Source organism: Mixophyes fleayi, chromosome 2 (genome assembly GCF_038048845.1).
Source record: "Mixophyes fleayi isolate aMixFle1 chromosome 2, aMixFle1.hap1, whole genome shotgun sequence".
Lineage (NCBI taxonomy): Eukaryota > Metazoa > Chordata > Amphibia > Anura > Limnodynastidae > Mixophyes > Mixophyes fleayi.
Window position 1 is genome coordinate 54,585,869 of NC_134403.1, and position 26,059 is coordinate 54,611,927.

General features: G+C 39.0%; 1 protein-coding gene across 5 annotated transcripts in view; it reads left to right on the forward strand.

Annotated features, from left to right (window-relative positions):
- Positions 1–26,059, forward strand: part of NBEA (neurobeachin) — a 468,711-nt gene that overhangs the window by 386,295 nt on the left and 56,357 nt on the right. For all 5 annotated transcript variants that reach the window (XM_075198991.1, XM_075198992.1, XM_075198993.1 and 2 more), the window contains 5 exons: positions 281–398; positions 6,284–6,386; positions 7,708–7,823; positions 14,453–14,565; positions 22,502–22,642. In XM_075198991.1, coding sequence (XP_075055092.1) covers positions 281–398; positions 6,284–6,386; positions 7,708–7,823; positions 14,453–14,565; positions 22,502–22,642 — 591 coding nt within the window. The remainder of the gene's footprint in view (positions 1–280; positions 399–6,283; positions 6,387–7,707; positions 7,824–14,452; positions 14,566–22,501; positions 22,643–26,059) is intronic.

Here is a 26,059-nt window from a genome sequence, read left to right on the forward strand (position 1 = left end):
TTCAAACATGTCTGACAAGTGTTGTCCTCCGAGACCATTCAATCATACCAGATTGTCTTCATTTTGTATTTCCCATAGGTTCCTGTTATAGTCAAAAGCAGCTGATCCTCAAGGACTAACCTTTCTAATTAATCTCTTCTATTAAGTGATGATAATGAATTCACAGAGAATGGTTCAGCAGAAAAGTGCCATTTTCTTATTAAAACGGCATTTGAAAATATTACATTGTAATAAATATTTCAGAATATAATCGTGTCCTTTTCTTTCCTTGTGCGGCTAGGTTCTTGCTTACACAGAAGGTCTGCATGGAAAATGGATGTTCAGCGAGATTCGAGCAGTCTTCTCCAGACGGTACCTCTTGCAGAACACGGCTCTTGAAGTGTTCATGGCAAACCGCAGTGAGTTTCACCTTTTGTAAAAATGATATTCCAGTGTTAACAGTGTCATTCTGTCTGCTAGCTTTCTGTTACTGCAAGCACAGTACAGGATATTGCAGGTCATGTCCGTGTTCTGTGACCTTTGTAAGCTTGGCCTGCAACCATTTCTTTTCTATATGGTTACGGAACTCCTTGGTACCTTCATAGCATGAGGTTCAACTCTTCATCCAATAAACAGATATATTAATACGCACACAGAACAAACTAACAATACTTATAAAATAATGGAAAGACCTGTCTGTATTTCATGTATTTATATATATATATATATATATATATATATATATATATATGTGTGTGTGTGTGTCTATAGTTTTTTTTTTCATTACACTAAGAATTGAATGTTGTTTAATACATTATGCAAGGCACAAACATTTTATTGATACACTTTCTAAGAAAATTGATGACAAATCTTATTGAACTCCGTCTTATTTTTTTTTGAGACTATAACATCGACAGGAGGTTACATTCTGTGGATGTCATATGTACCTCAATAATCCTATGGTATTATAGGCATATTTGCCAACTCCCCCAGAATGTCCAGGAGACTCACAAGTTCCGGGTAGTTCTACTGGACTCCCGGGAGAGCTGGCAGTTCTCCCTCATCTGCCCACTTCCTAGTGATGTGGGCAGATTTGGAGCCTCCATGGTGCGATTCTCCGGGAATCGCATCATTTTAGCCCCCCCCCCCCCTTCCCGTTGTTAGGTGACACATTTGCATCATTACGTCACGGGGGTGGGGCAAAACGACGCAATTCACAGAGACCCCCAGAGGCTAAAAGTTGGCAACTATGATTATATTATAAAACTCTGATAATAGGTTAATTACTCAACTTAGAAGATTTATAAACAATATTTAAAGGTATATCAAACACTATTTTTAAGAAAAAGAAACCATTAGCTGTCCTCCACTGACTAGCAGAACTTTGGAGTCCCCATCATTTTCACCTCCAATGACACAATCCAGCAATTAACAAAAACAAAACATTACCAAAAGGAAAGCTTCCAATATAACAAAGCATGTTTATTATCATGTGAAATAGAATAATAATAATAATAGAGTATTGCACATAAAATGTATGCTAATAAGATCACTTTGAGACCGAAGGGCGGTCTCCCCAACACACACCACCAATATCTAAACAGAGGTCGAACCAATTCTAATACAGGTCGTTCAAGTCTGTTAATAGTAGAGATGGTCACTGACCCCCGTGTTTTGGTTTTGGATTCGGTTTTGGATCTGGATTACCGTCGTGTTTTGGTTTTGGTTTTGGTTTTGCAAAACCGCCATTGCGTGTTTTGGTTTTGGTTTTGGTTTTGTTTGGTTTTGTTTTGCAATTTGTTATAAAAATTACATTTATTGGTGCTAAAATAACATAATTTAGGTATTATTTTGTAGCTACATTATTATTAACCTCAGTAACACTAATTTCCAGTCATTTTTTATTCAATTTTGAACACCTCCTATGTCACAATATGATTTTCATACACTTGAAAAGAAAAATTGCTGCAGTTCTTGCCAGTGATAACAAAAAGGCCATTGTCATGCCTGGGCATAAGACCAAAAATCCACCTCTTAAGTGTGGAATTATTTTTACACGAATCCTGGCAAGAGTTGTCGATCCATTTGTAACATTTTGAAAGCCACACTCAGTAGAGGTAGGGACCTTAACCATCTGGGATCCTCATCCATGTTTCGTCATTTTTCAGCGAGTTATTGGCAAACTGTTGGGAAAATCAGAAACTTTGGTTAAAAAAAAATTAACAACAAGCATTCCAGCATAATCTACCTCCCTTCTCTCATCTACATCCCAGCACCTGCAATCTTCCCCCCCAACAATTGGCAAGTAAACAATCCTCTGCAAGAGGAAGCAAGAATGAAACCTGTCACCCAGTCGCAAAGCGGATCACAGACGCCCTGGGTACTATGCTAGCGTTAGATCTGTGTCCAATGTCCACTATTAATACAGTTGGTTTAAGACATTTAATTGAGGTGTTATGTCCCTGTTAGCAAATGTCATCACTATACCATTTTACTAGAAAAGCTTATTCTCTCCTGTACCGGAAAGTTCCTAAAAATGTCATTATTGGGTGACAAAATGGTATTCTACCCACTGTACACTTAACCACAGATATGTGTACAAGCGGAACTGGGCAAACAAAAGATTATATGACTGTGAAAGCCCACTGGGTTGGTCTTTCGCCTTCCCCAGCATGGACAGCAGCAGCATGTACCCAGGTGCATCACATTTTTGAGAAGTAGGCTACTCTGTGTATCAGCAGCTTCACTAAGAGGCATACAGCTGACAAACTGTTCCAAAAACTAAGGGATGTCATTGAAAGATGGCTAATCCTGCTTGGAGTCTCCTGAGGATATGTCATTTCTGATTACGACCCCAATATTGGTCCAGCATTACAGCGGGGCTGAATTCCATCACATTTCCTGTTTTGCACACACTATCAACTTGGTGTTACAGAACTTTTGAAAAATGACATGCAGGAGATGCTGTTTGTGTCCATAAACATTTAGGGTCAATTTGTGGTTTCTGCAACAGCATGTAGGAGAATACAGCAGCTGCAAGAAGACTAGCATTTGAGGGGAATATACTTTAGTCCAGCGAAGTAGTTACCTGTGAAGAAAGTGCAGACACAGTTAGCTTGAGTCAAGTGATTGCCTTAATAATAGATTTTGAAAAGGTGCTACATAAAATTATAGTGTGCAATAAAACAAAGTAAATGTGCTAACTATATTTTAATTGTAGATGAAATACTTAATTTTGTTTGCAAGGATCCCAGACTTATCAACATCTTGTTGGGACGTCTTCTCCTTCAGTTTCTCTGGCAACTGCTTGTAATAAAAGAAATTGCTTTCCCAAGACACCCAGTGATGATGCAGATGAGTCCGCTAAACATTTTGATATTTGCTGTGCTGTAAAAGAATTGCCCAAAAACCGTGACAGCTCTGCCCTAAAATCAACTAGTCATTCCCTTTGGAAGGCCATTATCAGCAATTACATCATACTACACAGACTTCTATGATATTGGGATATTGGGATGAATTAGTATTGTTGGAGGAAGATTATCACTAAACCCTGCCACCTCTCCAGTTTCGCAATGAGCTATGGTACAATAAAATGTAACTGCAGATTTAGACCAAGACTGTCAGCCCTATTATTTCTATTTCAGCAATTACAATTAGCAATGGAGCAATGGAGCTCTTCTCTTTGGGTGTTACCTATATAACGCAGCACAATTTGCCTGCAAATTCTACAGACAAGCCTGCTTGTCTTCCTCTCCATCAATGACTCTTAGCAATTGAGCACTCGTCTTTGGGTGTATATTACACCCAAACATTATTAGTGAAAATTATGAAAAATACAGTTTAATCCCTGATAGGCCCTCCACCATCCTTTGCATGTTAATAGTAGGATTGGTTGGAATTATGGTCAAGGTCACACATTTTTTTGACAAATCCTTCAAACCAGCCCAGATGTCAAACTGTTGTGGTCTGCCCCCTGCGTCATCCCTGCTTGTGTTTGGAAAGTGCATATTGGTGCCAGAACCTCACATGCCAGAACTGCTCCCACTGGTGCCACACTGCTGCAGGACTTACACAATCAACCGCATCCTCATCGTCGGATACCCAAATCTCCCCCACATCCTCTTCTAAAGACAAAGTGTCATCCTCACTTGGTGTATCACCGGCTACACTCGGGCTGTTCAGGCACACATCAGCAGAACTGCTGAAAGGGCCCTTCTTTATGGGTAGACTAACAGAATGGTCACGATTAGACATCCCACTGTTGGATGGACTCTCCACAGGGATTGTTGTCATTTGTGAATCAGAGCAAATATTCTCCTGTAATGCCTCACTGTTATCTTGCAGCTCGGCTTTGACGCGTAACAGTAGTTGTGCACCAATTGTAGGCTGGGTAACTTTTTGGGATCTGCCACTAATAGCCAAAGGTGAAGGCCTCATTCTCTCTTTGCCACTGCGTGTGTAGAATGGCATGCTTGCAATTTTTTTTTTATCGTCACTTAACTTTTGCTCAGTTACACTTCTTTTTCGCTTCAATACAGTAAAATTTTTTTGGGTTTTTGTTTTTTGCACTAATTTGAAAACACTCTGTTGTTTGACATCGCCTTGGCCAGATGACGTACTGGGAACACTAACATCAGGACTGGTGACAGAACCTGGTTGCTCATTTAGATCATATGTGGACTGCTTTGAATCCATTCTGAGCGCAAACCACTGGGGAGTGCTAAAAATTATTGAGTAGATACTGCTGACAGATATGACTTTTGACAGCCAGAAATATTAATGCACAATTAGAGAGGACACCCCAAAAACACTGAGGAGTGCTTAAAATTATTGAGTAGATACTGCTGACAGATATGACTTTTGACAGCCAGAAATATTAATGCACAATTAGAGAGGACACCCCAAAAACACTGAGGAGTGCTAACATTTATTGAGTAGATACTGCTGACAGATATGACTTTTGACAGCCAGAAATATTAATGCACAATTAGAGAGGACACCCCAAAAACACTGAGGAGTGCTAACATTTATTGAGTAGATACTGCTGACAGATATGACTTTTGACAGCCAGAAATATTAATGCACAATTAGGGAGGACACCCCAAAAACACAGAGGAGTGCTAAAATTTATTGAGTAGATACTGCTGACAGATATGACTTTTGACAGCCAGAAATATTAATGCACAATTAGAGAGGACACCCCAAAAACACTGAGGAGTGCTAACATTTATTGAGTAGATACTGCTGACAGATATGACTTTTGACAGCCAGAAATATTAATGCACAATTATGGGGGACAACCCAAAAGCGCTGGGGAGTGCCAAATATGAAGAAAAAATAATAAACCTCTATCCTCCTCTCTGCACTAGCGATTTTGGTTAGAGCAATTGCAAGAACAATATTGTATTCTTTCTCTGTCCCTGCTCTAATTAGCCTATGACTACACCCTGCTCTCTCCCTCTGTCAAATGGCGATGGATTGCTGTGGAGGCGTGTATTTATAAAGTTGAAGTATCGCGAGAACCGAGTCCCGAGATCCGACGACGTCACAATGACGTTCGGCCTCGATTTGGATTCGGAATTGGCGGGAGAGTACCGAGCTGCTCAGCTCGGTACTCGGATACCCAAAGTTCGGGTGGGTTCGGTTCTCGGAGAACCGGACCCGCCCATCTCTAGTTAATAGCAAATAGCACTCAACTGGTAATGCCATCCATCTAATGGAGTTTAATAGACGTTTACAGTTTACACTCCTCCAATGAATTCCTAACATATCTCTATGGAGACTGCAGACTATAGAAGTCAATTGGGCAGTGGAAGCAGTTGCAGGGCGACCTCAGTCCAAATGCTTACTTTACTGGGCTATACCAGGAAGGGACATACTGCCTGTAATGCTTTACATTTTATTCATATAGTGTTAAATATTCATGGAAGAATCAGTCTTCTCTTTAACAGGCTCACATTGGTAATATGTTGCCAGATTTAATAACACCCCAGTGTAAATCACCTGGTTTACTGCTATTGGCAGCAGCCTGTGCACCAACGTAATAACATACTTATGTTTTATGATCATTTCCACATTGGGCTTATTGACAGATATTTCTAAAAACTGGTGTAAAAAAGCTGGTGTTTCCCATAGCTACCAGATACTGCCAATTTTCAAGTGCGGTTTAAGAAATGAATGCACACCTCTGATATTGTCTTAAGTAATGATGTGACATCACCAGCTGAATTTTATGATTATTTGTTAATGTAAGTTTTGGTACTTACATCTACTAACATTATTTTTCCACCCCATCTCCTTAAAGCTTCAGTTATGTTTAATTTTCCTGATCAAGCCACCGTGAAGAAAGTTGTGTACAGTTTACCTCGAGTTGGAGTAGGCACCAGCTATGGCTTACCTCAAGCCAGGTACGTTTTATACTTACTTTCATATGTACCATTTTATTTTAGAAATTCCCATAAATAACTTTGCAGGTTAAGCAGTTACTTATGTAACAATTCTATTTATCTCGATTTGCAGTTTCCTGGTTTGTTTCTTTAGAAAAACCTGCTTTGTTCCAGCAACACCTCTTAAAGTGGACCTAATTTCTGAACAAATTACATAAACATGTTCTATTAAGTGCTTTTTACAGCTGTCATTTCTTCTCTACTTGTGTTTTACAATATGTCACTATATATATATATATATATATATATATATATATATATATATATATATATAGTGATAAGATCCTTTTCTTGGGCATGTATTGTGGAGTATTACTGGAAGGAGACCATCACGTATACTTGCAGGCATGCCATACTCTCTGCAGATTTTTTACTACACAATTTTCTGATTGACCCTCAGTAACAACAACAAATGACACTAACTAAATGAGTACTGAATATGTGTCACAGGTTGTTCAGCCCATAGAACTGCCCCCACTTGCAGCTATGTTGCATTATACCTTAGGCAGAATATCTGGAGGCACCTCAGATGGAGGGCTTGGGTATTGGGTCTTGTCCTGGAATTACGAGATTGTGTGTTAGTAAGTGTACATTGCAGTTACTCTCTACTATGGCTTAACTATTTATTTTTTATTTTACAATGCACAGTACTGATACAGGGTTTTTAAACAATGTTGTTTTAACCATGATGTGAGAAAATACTGCTTCCTTGTATGAGCAGTTACTTTGAAAAGTAACAAGGATAAAATAATGGGTATTTGCAGAATTCACTAAATTTCTTGAAATACAAAAGCTGGGAGAAAATAGAAAACCCTAGTGGTGACACTGTTTGTTAATAATCTCTGTGCTTGCTAATATTGTGAGGGCACCTTTATTCAGCAGCCTTGTCGATCTCGTACATTCAGAATGTTGAGGCATTTTTGACAAGTCGCTATTAGATCATGGAAGCTGTTCCGACAAAGCGGGAGCTGTCAATCACATCATCAACATATCCTCCATTCCTGTCCCAGATGTTAGTAATGTCATTTAACAGAGCCAGTGACACGCATTAATCATGCCTGTATAATGTCTTGCAGCTTGTACAGTATCTTAACTAGTTTTCTTCCAGATCCAACTATCATAAAAAGTTTATTATAACTTAATTTACGGAGTGAATTAGATATTATTTCAGTGTCATTTCTGTGAAACATTTCCATTTATTTTTTAATGCATTGTATTTAGTTTATTCTTGCTTTACTCATTATCTGCTATAAAATGTTAATTGTATTTTCTGTAATAATAGGAGAATCTCACTGGCTACTCCCAGGCAGCTTTTTAAATCCTCCAACATGACTCAGCGTTGGCAGCGACGAGAGATTTCTAACTTCGAGTACTTGATGTTTCTTAATACCATAGCAGGTAAGGCTTCTGGCTCTTCAATCCTTTCTAATATGTTTATGTTTGTCAAAATCTTGAGCACCGTGACTTGATCGAATGCGTTTATCCCTCCGGGACTCAGCTGCAGCCCTATGATAGACTGTGAAGCACTCACATTAAATTTGATAAGGGAACGCGGAGCCTATCACCAAAGCTCTTGATACATTGAATGTTATGGAGGCAGTGCCTAACTCTCTTGCCATTTCCCTAGCTGACAGCTTTGTCTGAAGCTTTATTAGAGGCAACAAACCATCACCAGAAACTGTCTGGAAATAATAATGGGGGAAAATGTAATTTTATTATTCCGTCATTTTCAACAACAGCAACCAGACACAACACTAACAGCAGTGTGCCTAGTACAGATGTCACCTACAGTGTGGCATGATTAGGTAACCATCTACTTACCTCTAATCCTGCATTTCACGTAGGATTGGGGGTAGATTCCCTTATCGGTTTAACATGCTATGCTGGGGTTTGCAACATACATTTTAAATATCTTTTGTATTATTGTGTAAATAAGGGGAGCTCACCGACTACTTCCTGTTTTTTTATGTATGCAAATAAATTGCATCCTTAATCCAGGATATGTTATAAAATGTCTCTAATTTACTTTACATTGGAAAACATTGTCATTTTTTTATTTTGTTCATATTACATCCTTGACAGTTATTGACAGCAGAGCTTAAAGATCTACAGTAGTTACCGGAGTCTATAACATGTAGCTTCCAGCGTTCTAAAACCGCTTTCTGAGAAACATGTGTAATTTGGGGCATTTATAATACTTCAATTCCAAAAATATAAATGAAGACATCCCCTGAAGTAAGAATATTTAGTGAGAATTACATCCAGTATGTAGTAAAAGGAATGGTACTGTGTGGCTGGTGAGTACTGAGAAATAGGAAGAAATATCCCGGGACAAATGTTTAATATCCAGGACTGGAAATAAGGGACAGTTGGTAGCATATTGTTATCAATGCACATTAATGCCTCATTTAATAACCCGTCATCTCCCATTGTCTGGTTAACCCCACTTCATCCTGTATACAGAAGCCCCCTCCCCATGTTACTAAATTTACAATACAGGATGTATATTTACCACATGTCCCTAATCCCAGAAACTGATTTATCCCCGCAAATGTCCATATAGTTAAATAATGCCCAACTGCACAATACAATTACTAGTACTATATATACTGAATGCAGTTCTCATTATCTGTTCTGTGCTTTATATGTTAATATATATTGAACATTACTATTTAAAATCCAAAAATTACATTCTAACCAGGTTTAGTAAACAAGGCATAATGTATACAGCATACCACCCAATGTTTGCGCTTGTCCACTGGACAAAGCACTGGAAGGTGTGTGACCACACTACGTGGTGGGCATATCCCATTCTCCCCTAGCGATACGTCTGCTCCGCCACAAGGGGTCTCTGGGAATTATTTTATAAAGTTATATAAGGTGCCCGTCTCAGCTGAGCTGACAGATAATTCCACTCCAGCCTGTGACAGGGAGCATTGTGAGGGGACAGGTAAGGAGACCTGACCATTATAGCGCCACATACTGGGGGTATGTCACTATCTGGCCATGCACTCCTCATCAGATTCTGATGGTGATTCCTTCCGATAACCTCTATATTCTGATAATGGGTGTGAGACATCAACAATGCCACCTTGGAGCTTTGCCCATTTGTTACCCACTGGTAACTGGCTATCACACCCAAAGTGTGCCTGTCTAAGTACCTTATCAGTGATGCGGTCATGCTCTTTGCCTGTTTCACATAGTCACTGTGATTATACCTGTCCCTATTATGTAAGTTACCGCCCGCTTCTGATTATTTCAAATATTCTAGCTGTGTAGATTCTCCTCTGTACTTTTTTATTCTACAATATCTTAAAATATTCGTTACTACTGTGCCCTTGTCCTAACTGCAGTAACATGATATGACAATGACCTTGGAATTCTTAATTATATTATGAGTATAGTTGAGTCGCCCTCCCCCTAATTTCTGCATTTTTAGTCCATGATGTGCTAGCTTTTGCTAACTAATTACGTGTATATTTAGATTCAGTCTATGTCGGGCTTATTATTGTCATGTAATTAGATGTAACTTGAACTGCCTGCTTCTAAAAAAAATCATTAAAAATTCTTTCCTAATGACCTAGAGATGACAAAATGTCTGTAAAGTGTGAAAACGCAGGCGAGCATAGGAACATCGCTCCGAGAGTGTTAATCCAGATGCTGGAATCATCTAATTAAACAATATTTTGCTGTCATTAACATTATCACCAAGGAATTGCAGTTCTAATTTTTCTGTCAGCTGTCTCAGAGCTACGTCACCTTTTAAAAGTAAACTGTTAAATTAAACGTTTTAATTAAGAAAAAAGTTTTTTATTTTGGTTTTGATACACTAAGGCATTCTTTGTCTGAATTGAAGGTTTTAATTGGACTGGTGTAGTATTTCCTTGTCATTTGCTATGTAATATTCCGCTTCCCTGAGTAATTCTGTAAGTGTCTGCAGTAAATCCCAGAGTATTGGGTACTCGCCTCTATAACAGGACACCAAATAGTGAGTGGTACAGAATGGAAGCTTACATCTGTTTTATCCTAAGAAAAATACTACGTGGCTTTCCTGCTTTATATATAGACTATATGATAAATGCTATTCCTGGAATTACATGACAGTCTGCATGATCACCCTACACTGTAGATCCTTGTGTCTGTGTGTGTGTGTGTGTGTGTGTGTGTGTGTGTGTGTGGCCCAATATCACAACCTGCAAGTATAAGGGAAATGTTATTTAAACAGTGTAAATGTTATATAAAATATATGTGATTAGCACATATACACAGGTCATATACCAAGCATAACATATCTGGTCATAACGTAATACTATTGCCAGCACACACCTAGGACACAGCCTGCCTTTTATTATTAACATTTACTTATATTGTTCCAGCACACTCCACAGCGCTTTACACACAGTAATAAAACAAGACTGTTTTTTATAAGACAAAGTAAAGGGAGCCCTATTCACAAGCTTATAATCTATAGGAAAATAGGTGTTTACAGTGGCGGAATGGCAGACACTGCAGGTGATGTGGTCTCTGTGGTACACGGAGGGGAGGGGGACCCAGGAATAATGGTCCACCCATCTTCTGAGCATTCACAGGGGCTGCCACATGCACAGGGAAGAGCGGGGGATTCAGAAGAGCTGGGGGCTTGGAAGGGTGGACCGGGATTCCAGTGTACTTCTCCAAATTTTGCTATTGGGCATGGTGATGCCACCCCTGGTTGCTTGATAAATGATGTTAAGTGCCACCAATTGCATATTCATTCAGTTAGAAAACAATGTTTGTTTGGGGTTAGTAGGATGTTTGAGTATAGAAATAGAATAGATGTATGTTTTGTGTGGACTCGGTAGAATATCTTAGGCAGGTTTTCAGGGAACACTTGAAGATTTGGAGACTTTACCTTTTCCCTGTTTACTTAATTTGATTATGATGAACTTCCATTATCCATTAGTAAGTATTACCGTATAAAAATCAGAGAATCTATGGTAAGAATTTCATCTAATAATGTACAGAATGGGACTAGCAATAGGGACAGCTCTTTACACCCTCTATACCAGTCGGTAAAATGATGCCACCAGAGTAGCCACACATAGGAACACTGGCCATTTTGGAAACACGTGGTTGGCCACAATGTGGCCTACCATTACAGTTGAATGGTAGCCACATACCCAGGCTGATAGCAGGAACAGGAGGGAGGCAGGGGTAGGAGGTGCAGGTGGGCAGAGAAGTGGGTTAAAGGTGGCAAAGAGGCGATGTGGGTTAGAAGACTGGGTGGATATTAGAGATTTGAAGAATGTTTTGTTTGGCAATTGAATGGGCAGTGCTGTAAGATGAAAGGATGAATTTATAGCATATCGGGATAGGAATGAGACTTCCTCCAGTGGTGCTCTGCAGTGCGGGAGCACTTTTGCAGGTAGCGGGTCTGTTTGGTGTGCCATGATTGGGGTTTGGATCGTCGGAGACTGTATATGGTAGCTGCATTGTCTAGGCCTGAAGTGAGTGTTTTGTTGTAGAAAGAGGCGGCCTGATTAGGGCAGGACAATGCAGACATAGGAGACAATAGTTGTTTTAGTGAAGATGTGAAGTGGATTGGGTTAAGAGTACTTGGTTGTCATTGTGGACATGTGGATATGGGTGCAGGGGAGAGGGCATGAGGTAAGGTGAGGCTGAAGGAAAGGAGGTTGTGGTCGGAGAGTGGGAAGACTAAGTTGGTGAAACCAGAGATGGAGCAGTAGCGGGAGAGGACAAGGAAGTGTCCATCACAGTGGGTGAGAGATGAGGTCAACCGGGAGAGACCAAAGGAAGTGAAGGAAGTTTAGTGGTAGAAGAGACTGTGGGATTATCAGTGGGCTTATAGATGATAATAGTCCCTGCTATGTAATAATAGCAGTCATCTTTCAGCTAATTTTCACTATGCCCAATAATGATTCATTTTTTTTCTATTTTCATCAGGCATCGTGCTTTCTTTGTGGCCACACACAGTGCGATATTGGGCCAGTTTTGTGGGTTATATTGCAGCATGTGTGGCTAGCGTTAGATCCCGCTTCATCGTCACGTAATATCCAGCTTCTATGAAATCCAGGTTACATTATATCTAGTGCAGAAGTTCTGATACAAACTTGACTTTACTCCCATTTATTTCTTTATCCACATTAATATTATTTTGCATGAAGTGTAATTTCCCTATACTTTACCATCGTGTCTACACAATACCTAGATTTGTGACCGGTCATTATACAAGTGTAAAGGCCCCACCAACTCTGTGGTTGGTGTCTGTATGTGGCTATGCCCTGGTCCTCGTGCGCTTTGTATGAATGGCGTTTTATGCAGAAGTGTTTTTAGTTCTTGAAGCTGGCTGCAATTTGATGCTTTAGATGAACCCCCAAAGAACAAGGAAAACTGTGTTCAGGATCCCATGTCTGGCAAAGCAACAATCATTAAAATCTAGAAGGAAACAGTCCTATGACAGAACTGTAAATCTGCTCCCAGTCTGGGAATTGATAACCTAGGTTATCTGTCTGTTTGCACGGGGATAGATTTTCATTTTAAATTTCAGCTAGGGAAAACCAAACCCAGATAATTAATGGTAGGGGTCATGTGACTCTGGAAGCTGTGCCTGTTCCCTTGGCGCAGTGAGGGGCCATATAATGCCATTTGTTGCTACATACACAGCACGTTATGGTTATGTTATATACTCAACTCCTTGTTTGACAAGAAGTGAATTTGTGGATTGAGGATTTTAATTTACATTACATGCAATAACTATACATGAGGCAATAGTATTACTGAGGTTTGAAAATCTAGCTCTAGATTTAATTCTTGAATAAGTGATGAGAAATCTTTTGGAAGCGCTGCTGTCTACATGTTAATAGCCTGAGTCCCGGACAAACTCTCCGGCTGTAGATCTGCTCTTCATATCAAGTTACCTGGCTGCCTGTACTCCAAGTACCTGAGTGTTATTTCACTTACCACTGCCAACCAATTGCATCCGATGACACTAGCTGAATTCTATGAATGTAATCCTGGCTATTGTCGCTATTTGAATAGTGGACATTATTTTTGTGAATGAAACAGAGCTTGAGGTCCACATTTCACAACAGCAAATACCACAACTGAAACAGCTATTTAATGGCTGTATATGTGAAGATGGATATTCTGTATTAACCTGTGATTTTATCTAAGGATCATTATTGTGTTCTATAATTACATTAATTATGTTTGCATGAATTGTGTTAATCACAAACGCATACTTTACTAGTCTGCAGGTATTTCTTCTTAGGTTTATATTTTTGAATTCTGTTACGTGTCCGGTATTGAATTTCTAGAAATGTTTATGTTATGTTATATATGAGATAATGATTAATTGGTTTTAATATACTGTACTTCTAGATCACCCTGGTTTTGGATTAATTAATAAATATAGCATTTTACATTAATGTATACTAGCTGGTGAAGGAGGTATAATGGGAATGCTATAAGGCATATTAATTATTTTTGAGAATTAATTAATAAGCTTAGGGTTTCCAAAATAACACCTGAATTTGTGGCTATTATTTAATGATTAGCAACTTAAGGGTTTTGTTCAAATATTGTGTGTTGTATTTTAAAAAAACCAAAAAACTGTATTAGGATATTCTCCAGCCCATCACAAACAGCAGAAGGCATGTCTCACATATATTACCTTTTTGCTTCATATCTTAATGTTTGAATTTAATCCCCTTTAATTTACTTTTCTGATGATGGCGTTATCCTACAATATTTGTTCTTGGCCATACAACTACATTGGAACATTGATTTCCATTGTGTTGTATTAGCTATATGTTTGGTATATATAGTATAGAGCGCATGTCACGTGACCACTTGTGCTTGACCTCAGACTCTCCTTGCTCTGAAGGAATTCTTATTGGATAACTAGTGACCTCCCGTGTCATTAATAATGTACAATATAAATATGGGTCCATGTTTCTGTGTATGAATCGGTTCTTATCCCTAATTGTTATTTCTCTATTAATTAACAAGTGCAACTTTCTTCTCAGGGCGAACATATAACGACTTGAATCAGTATCCTGTTTTTCCATGGGTGTTAACAAATTATGAATCTGAGGAGTTGGATTTAACTTTACCAGGAAATTTCAGGGATCTTTCAAAGGTAATTATTCATGTTTTTGTTGGAACAAAAAAGTTCTTAAAGGCTTTTAATGAAATATACTTAGATCACGGTAAAAGTACAGAGCACACAATTGCGTATTACCTTCATATAATTGATCATCTATGTTTAACAAGACATAAAGGGTCATGTATTGAGTTTAACCTGTGTTTCCATGCACTCCTGTCACTGATCCCTATGGTCAGGACACCTCCCTGTTCTCATAACAACACATGTTAATGTATAATGTGTCAGGGATATTGCATGGAGCCCGTCTACATGAAAAAAATATGTAACTGACGTATGTAGCGTTTTGTCCTTCAATGCTCCTGTATATGTATAATGCTGTATGATACCTTATGTAATTATAGTTTGTTTCTTAGATAGGAATTCATACATCACCTTAGTCTTAGCTAACGTTATGTCCACTGCTATTAATTCCACCGTCTATTCATTTCCTGTAAAGCACTGCTTACCAGTACACCGACATAGAAGATGTAAAAGAAGTGGTGGATAGTACAACCGTTAAAATAAAACTTACTAGTGCCCATTGCTAACTCTTATATGGTTCCAGTCTCCATCTCCTTTCTAGTACCCAGAGTCGGCCACAATGTAAAAGCCAGGGGAGCAGTGTCTTCACTATAGGAAACAATATTATCCACTTATGTATACGTATAATGAGCGTAGTGTGAGCATTGCACAAAGCTTTGTCAGAGCACAGACGTATTATTCATGCAGTAATCCCCTCCTGTCATAACCTGTCCATTCTGCGCTGCTCTGGGTTTAATTGTAAGTGGATATTATCATTGTAAATTTGTCTTATGGTGATTACTGCTCAGTGTGTGGGTGCTAGAAGCAGGGGGTTTAAGGTGATAGGTGGTGAAGTTATATGCACAATCATTTGCTGATTGTTGTCCATGTTTGTTTACTTGACCAACTGATTTGTTTGACCTCCTTATTTCTGTAACCTGACAATTACTCCTCTGCCGTAAGCTTCGTAAATGTTTTTATAAAGCTGTTCATATTTCCTAATGTCTTCATCCCTGAACTCATTTAAACCCCTCAGTATATTATTTAACAATGTTTTCAATGTCTCCGTGGAACATCTGTGTTGTAAACATATTTGATTTTTGTTGTTTTTTTCCTGGTGTCTCTGTAAAAACGATAAAACTCAAAGTCTCTTTAAATTCCGTTTAATATGGTAACCAGCTGTTAATTTTACTGATGTGCTAATTGGCATTTCCCTCCCTTCTCTGTGTTATTCATAACAGGCAATGTGCTATAAATGTTAGCAATTAATAGGCACATATTATGAGTGTTAGACATCATGTATTTTATGTAGGGATAACTTGCAGGCCTCCCAGTGCTGTAATACTGTTTAGTATACAGCATGAAGGCATTTTGAACTATGGAAAATAAATATATATATATATATATATATATATATATATATATATATATATATATATACCGGTATATATATATTTAAGAAGTGGCTGCATGAAAAAGTTAATGCAATGTAAGTGAATGGACTTCGATAGTTTTAGGCAGTGGGAGAAGTGGCTATATGACATACCACCGTATACACTGAATATATGTGTGTGTGTGTGTGTGTATATATATATATATATATATATATATCAATTTCAAAAAATAGAGAGGGCACTCACCATTTAAAACAGATTATTCTTTCTTTATTTTCAATCCAGTTCCTTTATATTATAGTCGGCGTTTCGGTCTTACATCCAGACCTTTTTTAAGACATATTTTCATTGAACAGCAGACAAGCAGTGTCGGACTGGGGCATGAAGGGCCCACCGGGGGAATGCAGTGATAGGGGCCCACTACATTGGGGTGTGGCCAACGGTAAGAGTGGGTGTGGCCAGTCAAGGGGGTGTAGTCAGCTTAAACAACAGCAACGTAAAGAACAAGGACACCTGGTAAATATATATATATATATATATATATATATATATATATATATATATATATATATATATATATAGAGTTGGTAAATAAGTCTTTATTTTTACTTGTGATCCATCTTATAAGGCTTTAGTGTGTTTAAGCTACACAAGTAAAACTTGCTGTTAAACAAAAAACTTCCATTCCCTACGTAGATTTTTTTCTTTTATGCTGCAGTATTATTTTGAAGGACATTAACAAGTTTCATTATAAGGTCCAAAAATGTAATATTGTTGGGTGCTCATTGACTTCTTGGTTTTTAACTGTATACTGAACCAGATTTGGTAATACGTATTATTCAAAGTGAATATATATGGGTGACCAGATAAAATTGATTGTATAATTTATTGTTAATAAAATAGAATTAAAACCATCAGCTATAACAAGTAAATGAATTGAACAATAAAAACACCACAATTCAAAATATTTCAGTAAAAAGCTACACCATATAGACCACTACTCCTGTGATATGGAAGCAATATTCACTCCTAAGGAGTGAAGACCTGCAGCCGATTATGTGATGCAGGTATTACTGGTGTTAAAAAAACCCAAATAATATCCATCCCGGGGGGGTATAGTCCTCAAGTTGTAGAAGTGAACTCTTATGATCAGCTAGTTTGCTCTAACAAGATTTACATTCTACATTGCATAGTGTTAATATCTTTGAACATGCAATATTACAGAGCAACACACTTAGAGGACTATATCTAACTATCTATATCTAACATATAGTTTCAGTGGCCGTTAAGACCTGATAAAGAAAGGGGTGTCCATCCGGAATGTACCAATCATTAATAGGAGAAAATTCCATTTAATACAGCAGCATTAAGTAATACTTGCTGTTGTTCAGTCGCGCGGCAGTCCCGGAAATGGATCTGGATCTGTGTAAGCCTGCGTGTCAGCTGGAATGCACGCTAGTGTTGCTAGGCGCTTGACTAGAGATCCTCGTCGATAGTGATGACGTGTAGTGGACGTGTTCGCTGCGGTGCTGCTGTACGCCGACATCTGAACTCCAGTGTTCCCCGTAAGATCCGCCCCAACAGCGCAGTGGGCGGAGCTTCACCCCCGCCGGACCTACCGGTGGATAGTCCGGCTGCCCGGCAGGCCAGTCCGAGGCTGCAGACAAGACAAGCATAGACCTAGATCTTCTCTGCTGTTCAATGAAAAATCTGTCTTGAAAAAGGTCTGGATGTAAGACCGAAACATCAACTATAATATAAAGGAACTGGATTGAAAATAAAGAATAATCTATCTGTTTTAAACATACTTGCCAACCTTATGTTGGCCGGGTCCGGGAGATCCTGGAGGACAGGAGGGGTGTATGGGTGGAGGGGGCGGGGCTTCGCGATTCACGTCGTTTTGACTTCGCCCCCAGTGACGCAATGCCCTGTTTTGGGTCTTTTTACAGTGTAAAAAGACCTCAAACAAGCATTACATCACTGGGGGCAGGACGTTCTGAGAGACTTGCCAAGTATGGTTTAAATGGTGAGTGCCGTCTCTATTTTTTGAACATGTACTAGCCACTATGAAAATGGGAGCTATTGTGGAACACCCCAAAGAGGATTTACTTGAAGATGTGAGTGCAGTTTTTTCCAATAATTATATATATATATATTATGTAATATGTCTGTGTGTGTATATATCTATAAGTGTGTGTGTGTGTGTTTGTGTGTTTGTGTATATATATATATACACGGTATATATATATATATATATTTGCAGACATTGCAGTAGCATTGAAAAAACATGCTTTAACAGAGCAGCAGTTGTTAAAGATCATCAGCAAAATCAGCAATTGACGCTTTTGATAATGCTTTACCAGATAGCCCCTCAGGCGCCTCAAGAATGACACAAATATTGCTGCCTGTCACTAATCTGCAGATGCCACCACACTTTACTAAACAGTCTATAACATATGTGATCCTTGTCCAGGTGCTATACTGTAGACAAACATGTAACAACAAGTATTTCAAATCTAGTATAAATATTACAATAAAATACAGTTTTCCAGACTGTAGATCCGTGTCTCCCTGTTGTATATACACTCACTTGATATAATGGGGACATGCGTTTTTCTGGTATGAAGGCTGATGATGTTTATTGCTTATGGTAACTGATTACTGCAGGTCCTGAGGTCACTAGGAAGTGGTAGTAGTTCTGATTTTAGGGGGTTTAAATGAGAGTAGCTTGTTGGAGTAATCGGTTTCCAGGTGGGCTAAAGTGAAAACCGGAAATAAAGACATAAGTTCCTCATATATCAAGTGAGTGCATGTACAACAGGGAAATATGACTCTACAGTCTGGATAACTGTATATACACGGGACTTTATTGAAATTAATTAATATTTTATTTTAATACTTCTCATTTACCTAGGAGAGGGGTGTGCAACCTGTGGGTCGAGACTCCCAGTGTGGTCCTGGTATCAGATTTTGTTGTCCCTTGTCATATTCAATATGTTCTTTTTTGACCCACTTGCAGTCACAGAACAATGATGCATCAATAGTTGTGATGCTAGATAGAAAAACAACAAGCAATTACACCGCTTTCTATATAGATTGATTTATAAAAAAAAAATAGTGGTCATTACTTATATGACTAAATTTATCATGCTGCGAGTTTGAAAAAGTGGAGATGTTGCCTATAGCAACCAATCAGATTCTAGTTATCATTTATTTAGTATATTCTACAAAATGACAGCTAGAATCTGATTGGTTGCTATAGACCTCCACTTTTTCAAACCCGCAGCTTCGTAAATTTACCCCTTAATGTGCCGATTAGAAATCTTCCCCTATTCAAACAAAAAAGAGAAAATCTGCATTCCTTCTCCATGTTTGATTTACTGGTATTCTCTGTTATAGATGGGTTCATTATAGTTAACTGTCACTAACAATGACGGGAGTCTGAGGCATCACCACCCTTCCAATGAACACAGGAATTCTATCTGTTAATACTTGAGCTGTTTGAGTGGCAGGAGATGATGAGCATAACAATTATGCACCAAATTAGTGTGTTGCTGGAGGAGCAGGAAGTGATAAAGCCTTCAGGCCTCTTACTGTAATAATGCAAATGAGCGTATTGAAGTGTGAATACTTCTGGCAAAACTAATGTAGCACTGCAAGACTTTCTTTCATTTTATCAGTATGTTTATGTTCAGGAAGGAAAATGTTATTGCTATTCATCTGTGAGTTACAATTCTGAAGACTTTCCAACTTTTTCCCTGTGACTTTTTGAGAAATTGGAGAACACATGTTGTTTTGATCATGGAGTGCTGTCCGGAAAATAGTTTTTAAGGACTATACGGTCCTGGCACAGGGGGGTATTCAATTGTTAGCGAGTTCGCTAAAATACTCGCGCTCGAAAAATATTACCGTTAATACGGTAATTACTCGCTGGATTTCAGCTGAAATTCAGCGCGTAAATTACTGTATTAACGGTATTTACGCGCAGATTACCGTATTAACGGTAATATTTTTCGAGCGCGAGTATTTTAGCGAACTCGCTAACACTTGAATACCCCCTTAGCGTAGTCAAGCTCTGGTCAAGCGGACTGATCACATGGGGCTGGTTAGTGTAATCTGCAGATCTGGGCCTGATTGAGGGTTCAGGACACACCCTAGGCTAATATGCTCAACGCGCCCTCTCGGCTTCCATACCAGGCTAGTAGGTGTTGGGTAAAATGAACTCGTCCTTAATTTAAAATCCAGTTTCCTTCATCCCCCACCAATATTTATGTTCTTGGGTCACAGCAATCTTTGTCACTCATTTCGATTTCATTAAAATTAAAACTGTATAGCAGAACGGAGGCGTGAAGAAGAGCCACTGAGGGTGACGATGTGATGGGGACGGGGGGCGCAATGTCTGCGTCTTGTTCTCATCCTTGTCTCTGATACTCCTCAAGCACCTGCCCAAGGATGACTCGCCTGTAGCCTTTACCAAGAGTACAACCTTACTACATTTTTATTTCATGTTTTCTTTTTACTGTGGAGAACAACTATTCTTATACTTTACAATGAATTTTAGTTTATATATTTCCCTGTCACAATTTTGCGTCCCCAAAATTTTTCCACCGCGCCCCCCCTCCCCCAAAAGCCTTGTACCGTAGGCTGCAGCCCCTGTGGGCAGATGACCACCCATCAGGCATATAGCTGTCTTCTGTCATTCAGTCATACCCTGATGATCTGGTCATTTACAGTCTGATCACTCTCTGCAGTGCAGATCTGTTTAGTGCCACTTGTTTCACTATCAGGACAGTACACTACCTTATGGACTCATCCACATCGTCCCCTTGATGTTTGCACGTGGCAATAATAATATTTTCCTACAGGTGTCCTTTTACAAGTATTAGCTTCCATTTAAAAAGCACTAATCTTTTTTTTTTTTGTAGTTATTATGACTTAAAAGAATAGTTTTTGTCATCTATTGTCAGGTCAGTTCTTACCTGTTCTCTTCTCTTCTGTCATTACTTGTACCAAGTGTGTATGGGAGGAGTTTATCCAGCACGGGCCATGTATATCTTGATGTAAGATATAATTAACGTGAAGATCTGAGATTCAGCTCTGAGCTGTAATATGTGATTACTGCCTGTTTCTATCTGCCTGGTGGATTCACCACAACATGAGCTGTAGAGTGTGAGCTGCTTGTTACAGTCCAATACAATAGTGATCACAGTGTGAATGGCCCATTCAGAGAATCCAATAATTCACTCTTATAGGAAATGGAAAAGGAATACATGGAAGATGCAACTCCCTTGTGAGGTTACACTTTATTTTCTCAACATGACTTTAATTTTGTTCACAAAATGTAAATTTCAAACCTACTATTTAGTATTTCTGCTTAGTGTCACCAAACACCATCAGCTGTTCTACATGAGCTGTTTTCATCATTAAATGTGCTTTACAAAGTATCCTGTGTGAGCCAAAGTCACTTTCCATTAGACGTGTTTTTCCAGTGATAGACTTCAGCAGACGTATTGATTTGCTTTGCAGGCAGTCTCCACACACATTCTCCCAGGGCTGCTGTGAGAATTTCAGGCTTGGGGCAACTAGCCCAGTTAGAGGCTGCTATTTCTCCTCCTCACTAATCCTCCTTTATTTAACACTTGACAAGGATTCGATAAGAATGAATTGTGATGGTACTTACCCACTGACCACCTAAAGTAACTGTTTGCCCAGTCCTGGAATGATTTATATCTGCAGTTTATCAACGGTATTAAATAATATATCAATGGTAGTGTTTGCTTTTCCTGCTGTATAGCCCATAATAGCAGGGAGCTGTGGATTAAATAATTCAGTGCAGATTACACACTCCTATATACTTTCATATTTATTATTGGATGGATTAAAAACATGCTGTTCACAGCAACCCTGAACCTTAGTGTCTTCTTATATATGAAGGAATGTGCTGTATGTGTTTAATATTGTTATACAACCGTTGTAACTGAATGATTTCACTTCCAGCGGTGTTTGCATCAGCAGGTGTAAAGTGTTTTCATATATGTTGTATTGTGTATCCATACGTATCTCTTTCTGGAACAACGTGAGAAGCAAATCAAGTTGTCACTTAGCTTGCTGGAATGTGACATGGGTATGTCAACACTTACATGCAATACATTTTGTGTTGCACTCGATAGATAAGACTGTTGGATAACCCACAGCAGTATCCCTACATATTCTGAAACTATTAGTGAAAACTGTTGTTTAATGTAAATTCATTAGGCTGTCAGCTGTCAACATTCATCTGACAGCATCTAAAGAGTTATCGCTGAAATCAAATAGCAGGTTTTTTTCTCCTGTTACCTTGCAACATTCTAGAAATGTTTTCGTATGAAACTAGCAGTTTTTTGACAAACATGCTGGAGTGATTGCAGTGTGTTTGGGGAGTAATTGATATAAGCAGTTGTATACCACATAGGTTGTTAAGTTTAAAAAAATATATATATTAATCCTGTCATTTTTTATTTTTATTTGTTTTGCAGCCAATTGGGGCTTTGAATCCAAAGAGAGCAGTGTTTTACGCAGAGCGCTATGAGACCTGGGAGGATGACCAGACACCGCCGTACCATTACAATTCACATTACTCCGCAGCCACCTATACGCTATGCTGGCTCGTTCGAATCGTAAGTATCCGTTTCATCAGCATTTGTGTTCTATATTTTTCAAAGACCAGTTTGATTTAGCTTGACGGGAATCACACAAAGTAACATACTCCATGTCTGCTTGTATTATAACTAAATAATTGGTATCCCTGTAGATTGCACTACTGTGGTTTTGCCAGGTAAATGGCCATTAAGAACACTTTATCCACTGATCATCATCATCATCTGCTCTTTATATAGCGCCACTAATTCCGCCTCGCTGTGCACTTATAACTTATATTACGCCTGATCCGCCTCCTAGATCTCCATTACTGCTGTGTTTTTTACTAGATAACTTGAGCCCACCCAAACCTATGAGTAAACCATTACCTCTGTGTGTTGTTTAGTTCCTACCTGTCCTCTTCACTAATGATATGGTCCTGGTTGAAGACTGTACCACTTGCCTACAGGGGCGGAAATGGACTTTATTTTTAGGAGGGGCGATTTAACATAGTCACGCCCCCTTCACTCTGATTGGCTAGTCCCGTTGGCCTTGCCCCTTTGATCAGCATCTTGGCAATTTAAAAGGTATGCTTGTGCTACTAGGGAGGGCGATTGCCCCGGTGCCCCCCCCCCCCTGGATCCGCCACTGCTTGCCTATTAAGGGACTATGCGCACTACTTATCCTCTGCTCAAGTCTAAGCATAGTACTGACATTGCGTCACCTTTTGTTTTACATATTCTTCAATTGAAATTATTTCAGTATATTTGAATCCCTGCCATTAATATGTCTTCATTTTCTTGGAATCTGTACTGAAATAAAAAAATGACCAGAGATATTATCTGATGATAATTAACATCACTGTTGTTTATTAGGGAGATCACACAAAAACTGTGAAAGAATCAAATACTTTTAAAATAAATGCAACCAAAATCCACCTGTACTATAAGGAGAGGTGTAATACTTGAGTAACTCGGGTTATTAAAGCATATGTACTCTGATACTCCTCCTGCGTCCAGCCCAATGAGATTCCAGTTCAGTCTTGTTACATTCCTCACTGAACTGAGTGTGATGGCGGCAGCCGCAGACATCTTCTGTGTCAATCTCCACCACAGTGACCGTGTTTTCACCACAACCATGCTGCTTAGTGACTAATTGTGAATTCTATTAACTTGTCAGGTGTCTGCTCTCTTCTCACAAAATCTGAAAAGTTATCAGTGGAATCAAATACCAAATTGACTTAGAAATGTAAAATATTCTGAGCAATACTTAATTGAGTGACACTTCTATGTAAGGAAATTTTCATCTACAGCAACTGTGGTTAAGAAAAAAAAATCCCATGACCGTAGGGTTAAGAGCAGAGCGGTTACAAATGACTAATGATTCAATACTAAATACCTGTAAGTTATCCAGCATTAACATTCTGTCACATCCCCCAGTCCTCAGCCGGCTATAAGAGGATTATACTTGCTGTATCCATCACCAACAAATAGTGGTGACAGACAGCTGAACCTATAGTCATAGCCTATCACTTTAGTGGGTGCTAGTGATACAATGTCACTGGTTCCTAGCAGGGCTGCCAAGAAGAATTTGGGGCCCTGGTACAGCAACTTTTTGTCCCCCCCCCCCACAGGTGAGAAGTAATGGAGCTGTATGCCGCTGCGCATCGGCGGTGCCACCAAAGGAGCGTGGTCAGCACAGGGTGCGGCTGCACTCCTGTAGGCATGACATTTTGAGGGAAATTCAATTGCCGGTGATGTGACAGGGTTAACCTGAAACATATAATATGAGGGGTGGTACTGGGAAGAGCAGTAGGTGTAAATCTGACACCCTGGCCCACAGCTGGATTAAGGCTCTGGGGGGGACTGGGGCACTTTAGACAGGGGTACCAATGATGTAACATGGTTATCATTTTAGGCAAATTTTATACAATATACAGGGAATACTATGTGCACTACTGTTAGGTGCACACAGCTCTGCCTTCATGAGTAGTACACGGTGAAGCAGGAAATACCTCCCAACTGTCCTTGTAGTCAGACTAAATCCTGACTAAGCGAGACAGTCACCCAAAGTCGGGACTGCCCCACCAAATTCAGGACAGTTGGCAGACTGTCCTGCTCACCTGTTCTTGTCACTTTCACCACTTGTGGCTGTTGATGTCTTTAGATCAGTTGCTTCTTGTCTGGATCCTGGAATGTTGGAGGCCCTATTTGGAAAAAGAATGGGTACATGAGATTTAGAAAATTCCAACAAGTCCTGGTGTTAAATCAGTAGCACCCACATTTTATAATTATGCCTCCCTTCATACCCAACATTAAAATAAAATAATAATATTCACATTTGGTAAATAGATCTATTGCCCCCCAACCAGCCCTGACATTACAATAATAGCAAACACATTTAATAAATACACCTATTTCCCTTCAACCAGCCCCAACATTAAATTAATTGTATTCCATTTCTCTCCCTCCAAACAGCCCCAGCAATAAATTAAATAGCATTTACCTTTAACCAATTTAACCATTTCCCTAACCATCCCCAGCATTAAATAATTCATATTCAAATGTAATAAATGGCCCTCCTACCGAAAATCAGCCACATATTCAATTAATAGCCCAAAACCACCCCAGCATTAAATTAAAGGTCCCGTCACCTCACCTTAAATTAATAGGCCCTACTATTAAATTAAATATCCCCACCATTAAATTAACTTAAATTAAATTGCCCCATCATCACCCCACAAATAAAATAGCACCAATTAAATAATTAGCCACCACCTGCACTTCGTCAAATAGCCTACCTCCCATACTATATTAAGACCCACCCTTCCCTCACATAGAATATTAACATACTGCCCCCTCCCGCACACTATATTAACATAGCACACATAGGGGGGAATTCAGTTGGCTGAGATTTTTGATGGTGAAAGCTAAGCTTATATTTTACAATTTGTTTTCTTAGCAGTTTGATCAACTAGAGGCTGTAAATGGCATTTCATTTTCAAGAGAGCAGCTTGGAACTTTCACACATGTAAATAAATGTCATTTCACAGAGCAGTTGAGTTCTCAAGGCAGATTGGTTCATGTTTGTTTTACTGAAGAGTAGTAACGTGAACACAAGCCCGACTTACACTGAGGTGTGTTTTCTAACCTGTTATTGCACATATAGCAGACTGCCTGTACACTTTATAAATAGAAGCAATGTAAATCTGCTGGTTCACACAATTTCACAACTGATAGCAGCATATTCATGTGACACAGAAAGTCATTGGAAATGGCAAGTTGTAATTAGAAATAAATGATCAGCACTCATCAAAACATAATCAGTGTGTTAATATAGTATAAGTCTGTGAAAGGCCTATACTTTTTAAGAAACCTGTGTCTATAGGACACATGTTGGCCATTCTATAAGTGTCACATATACAGGACCAGATTATCAGCTGTACTATACACTTAATA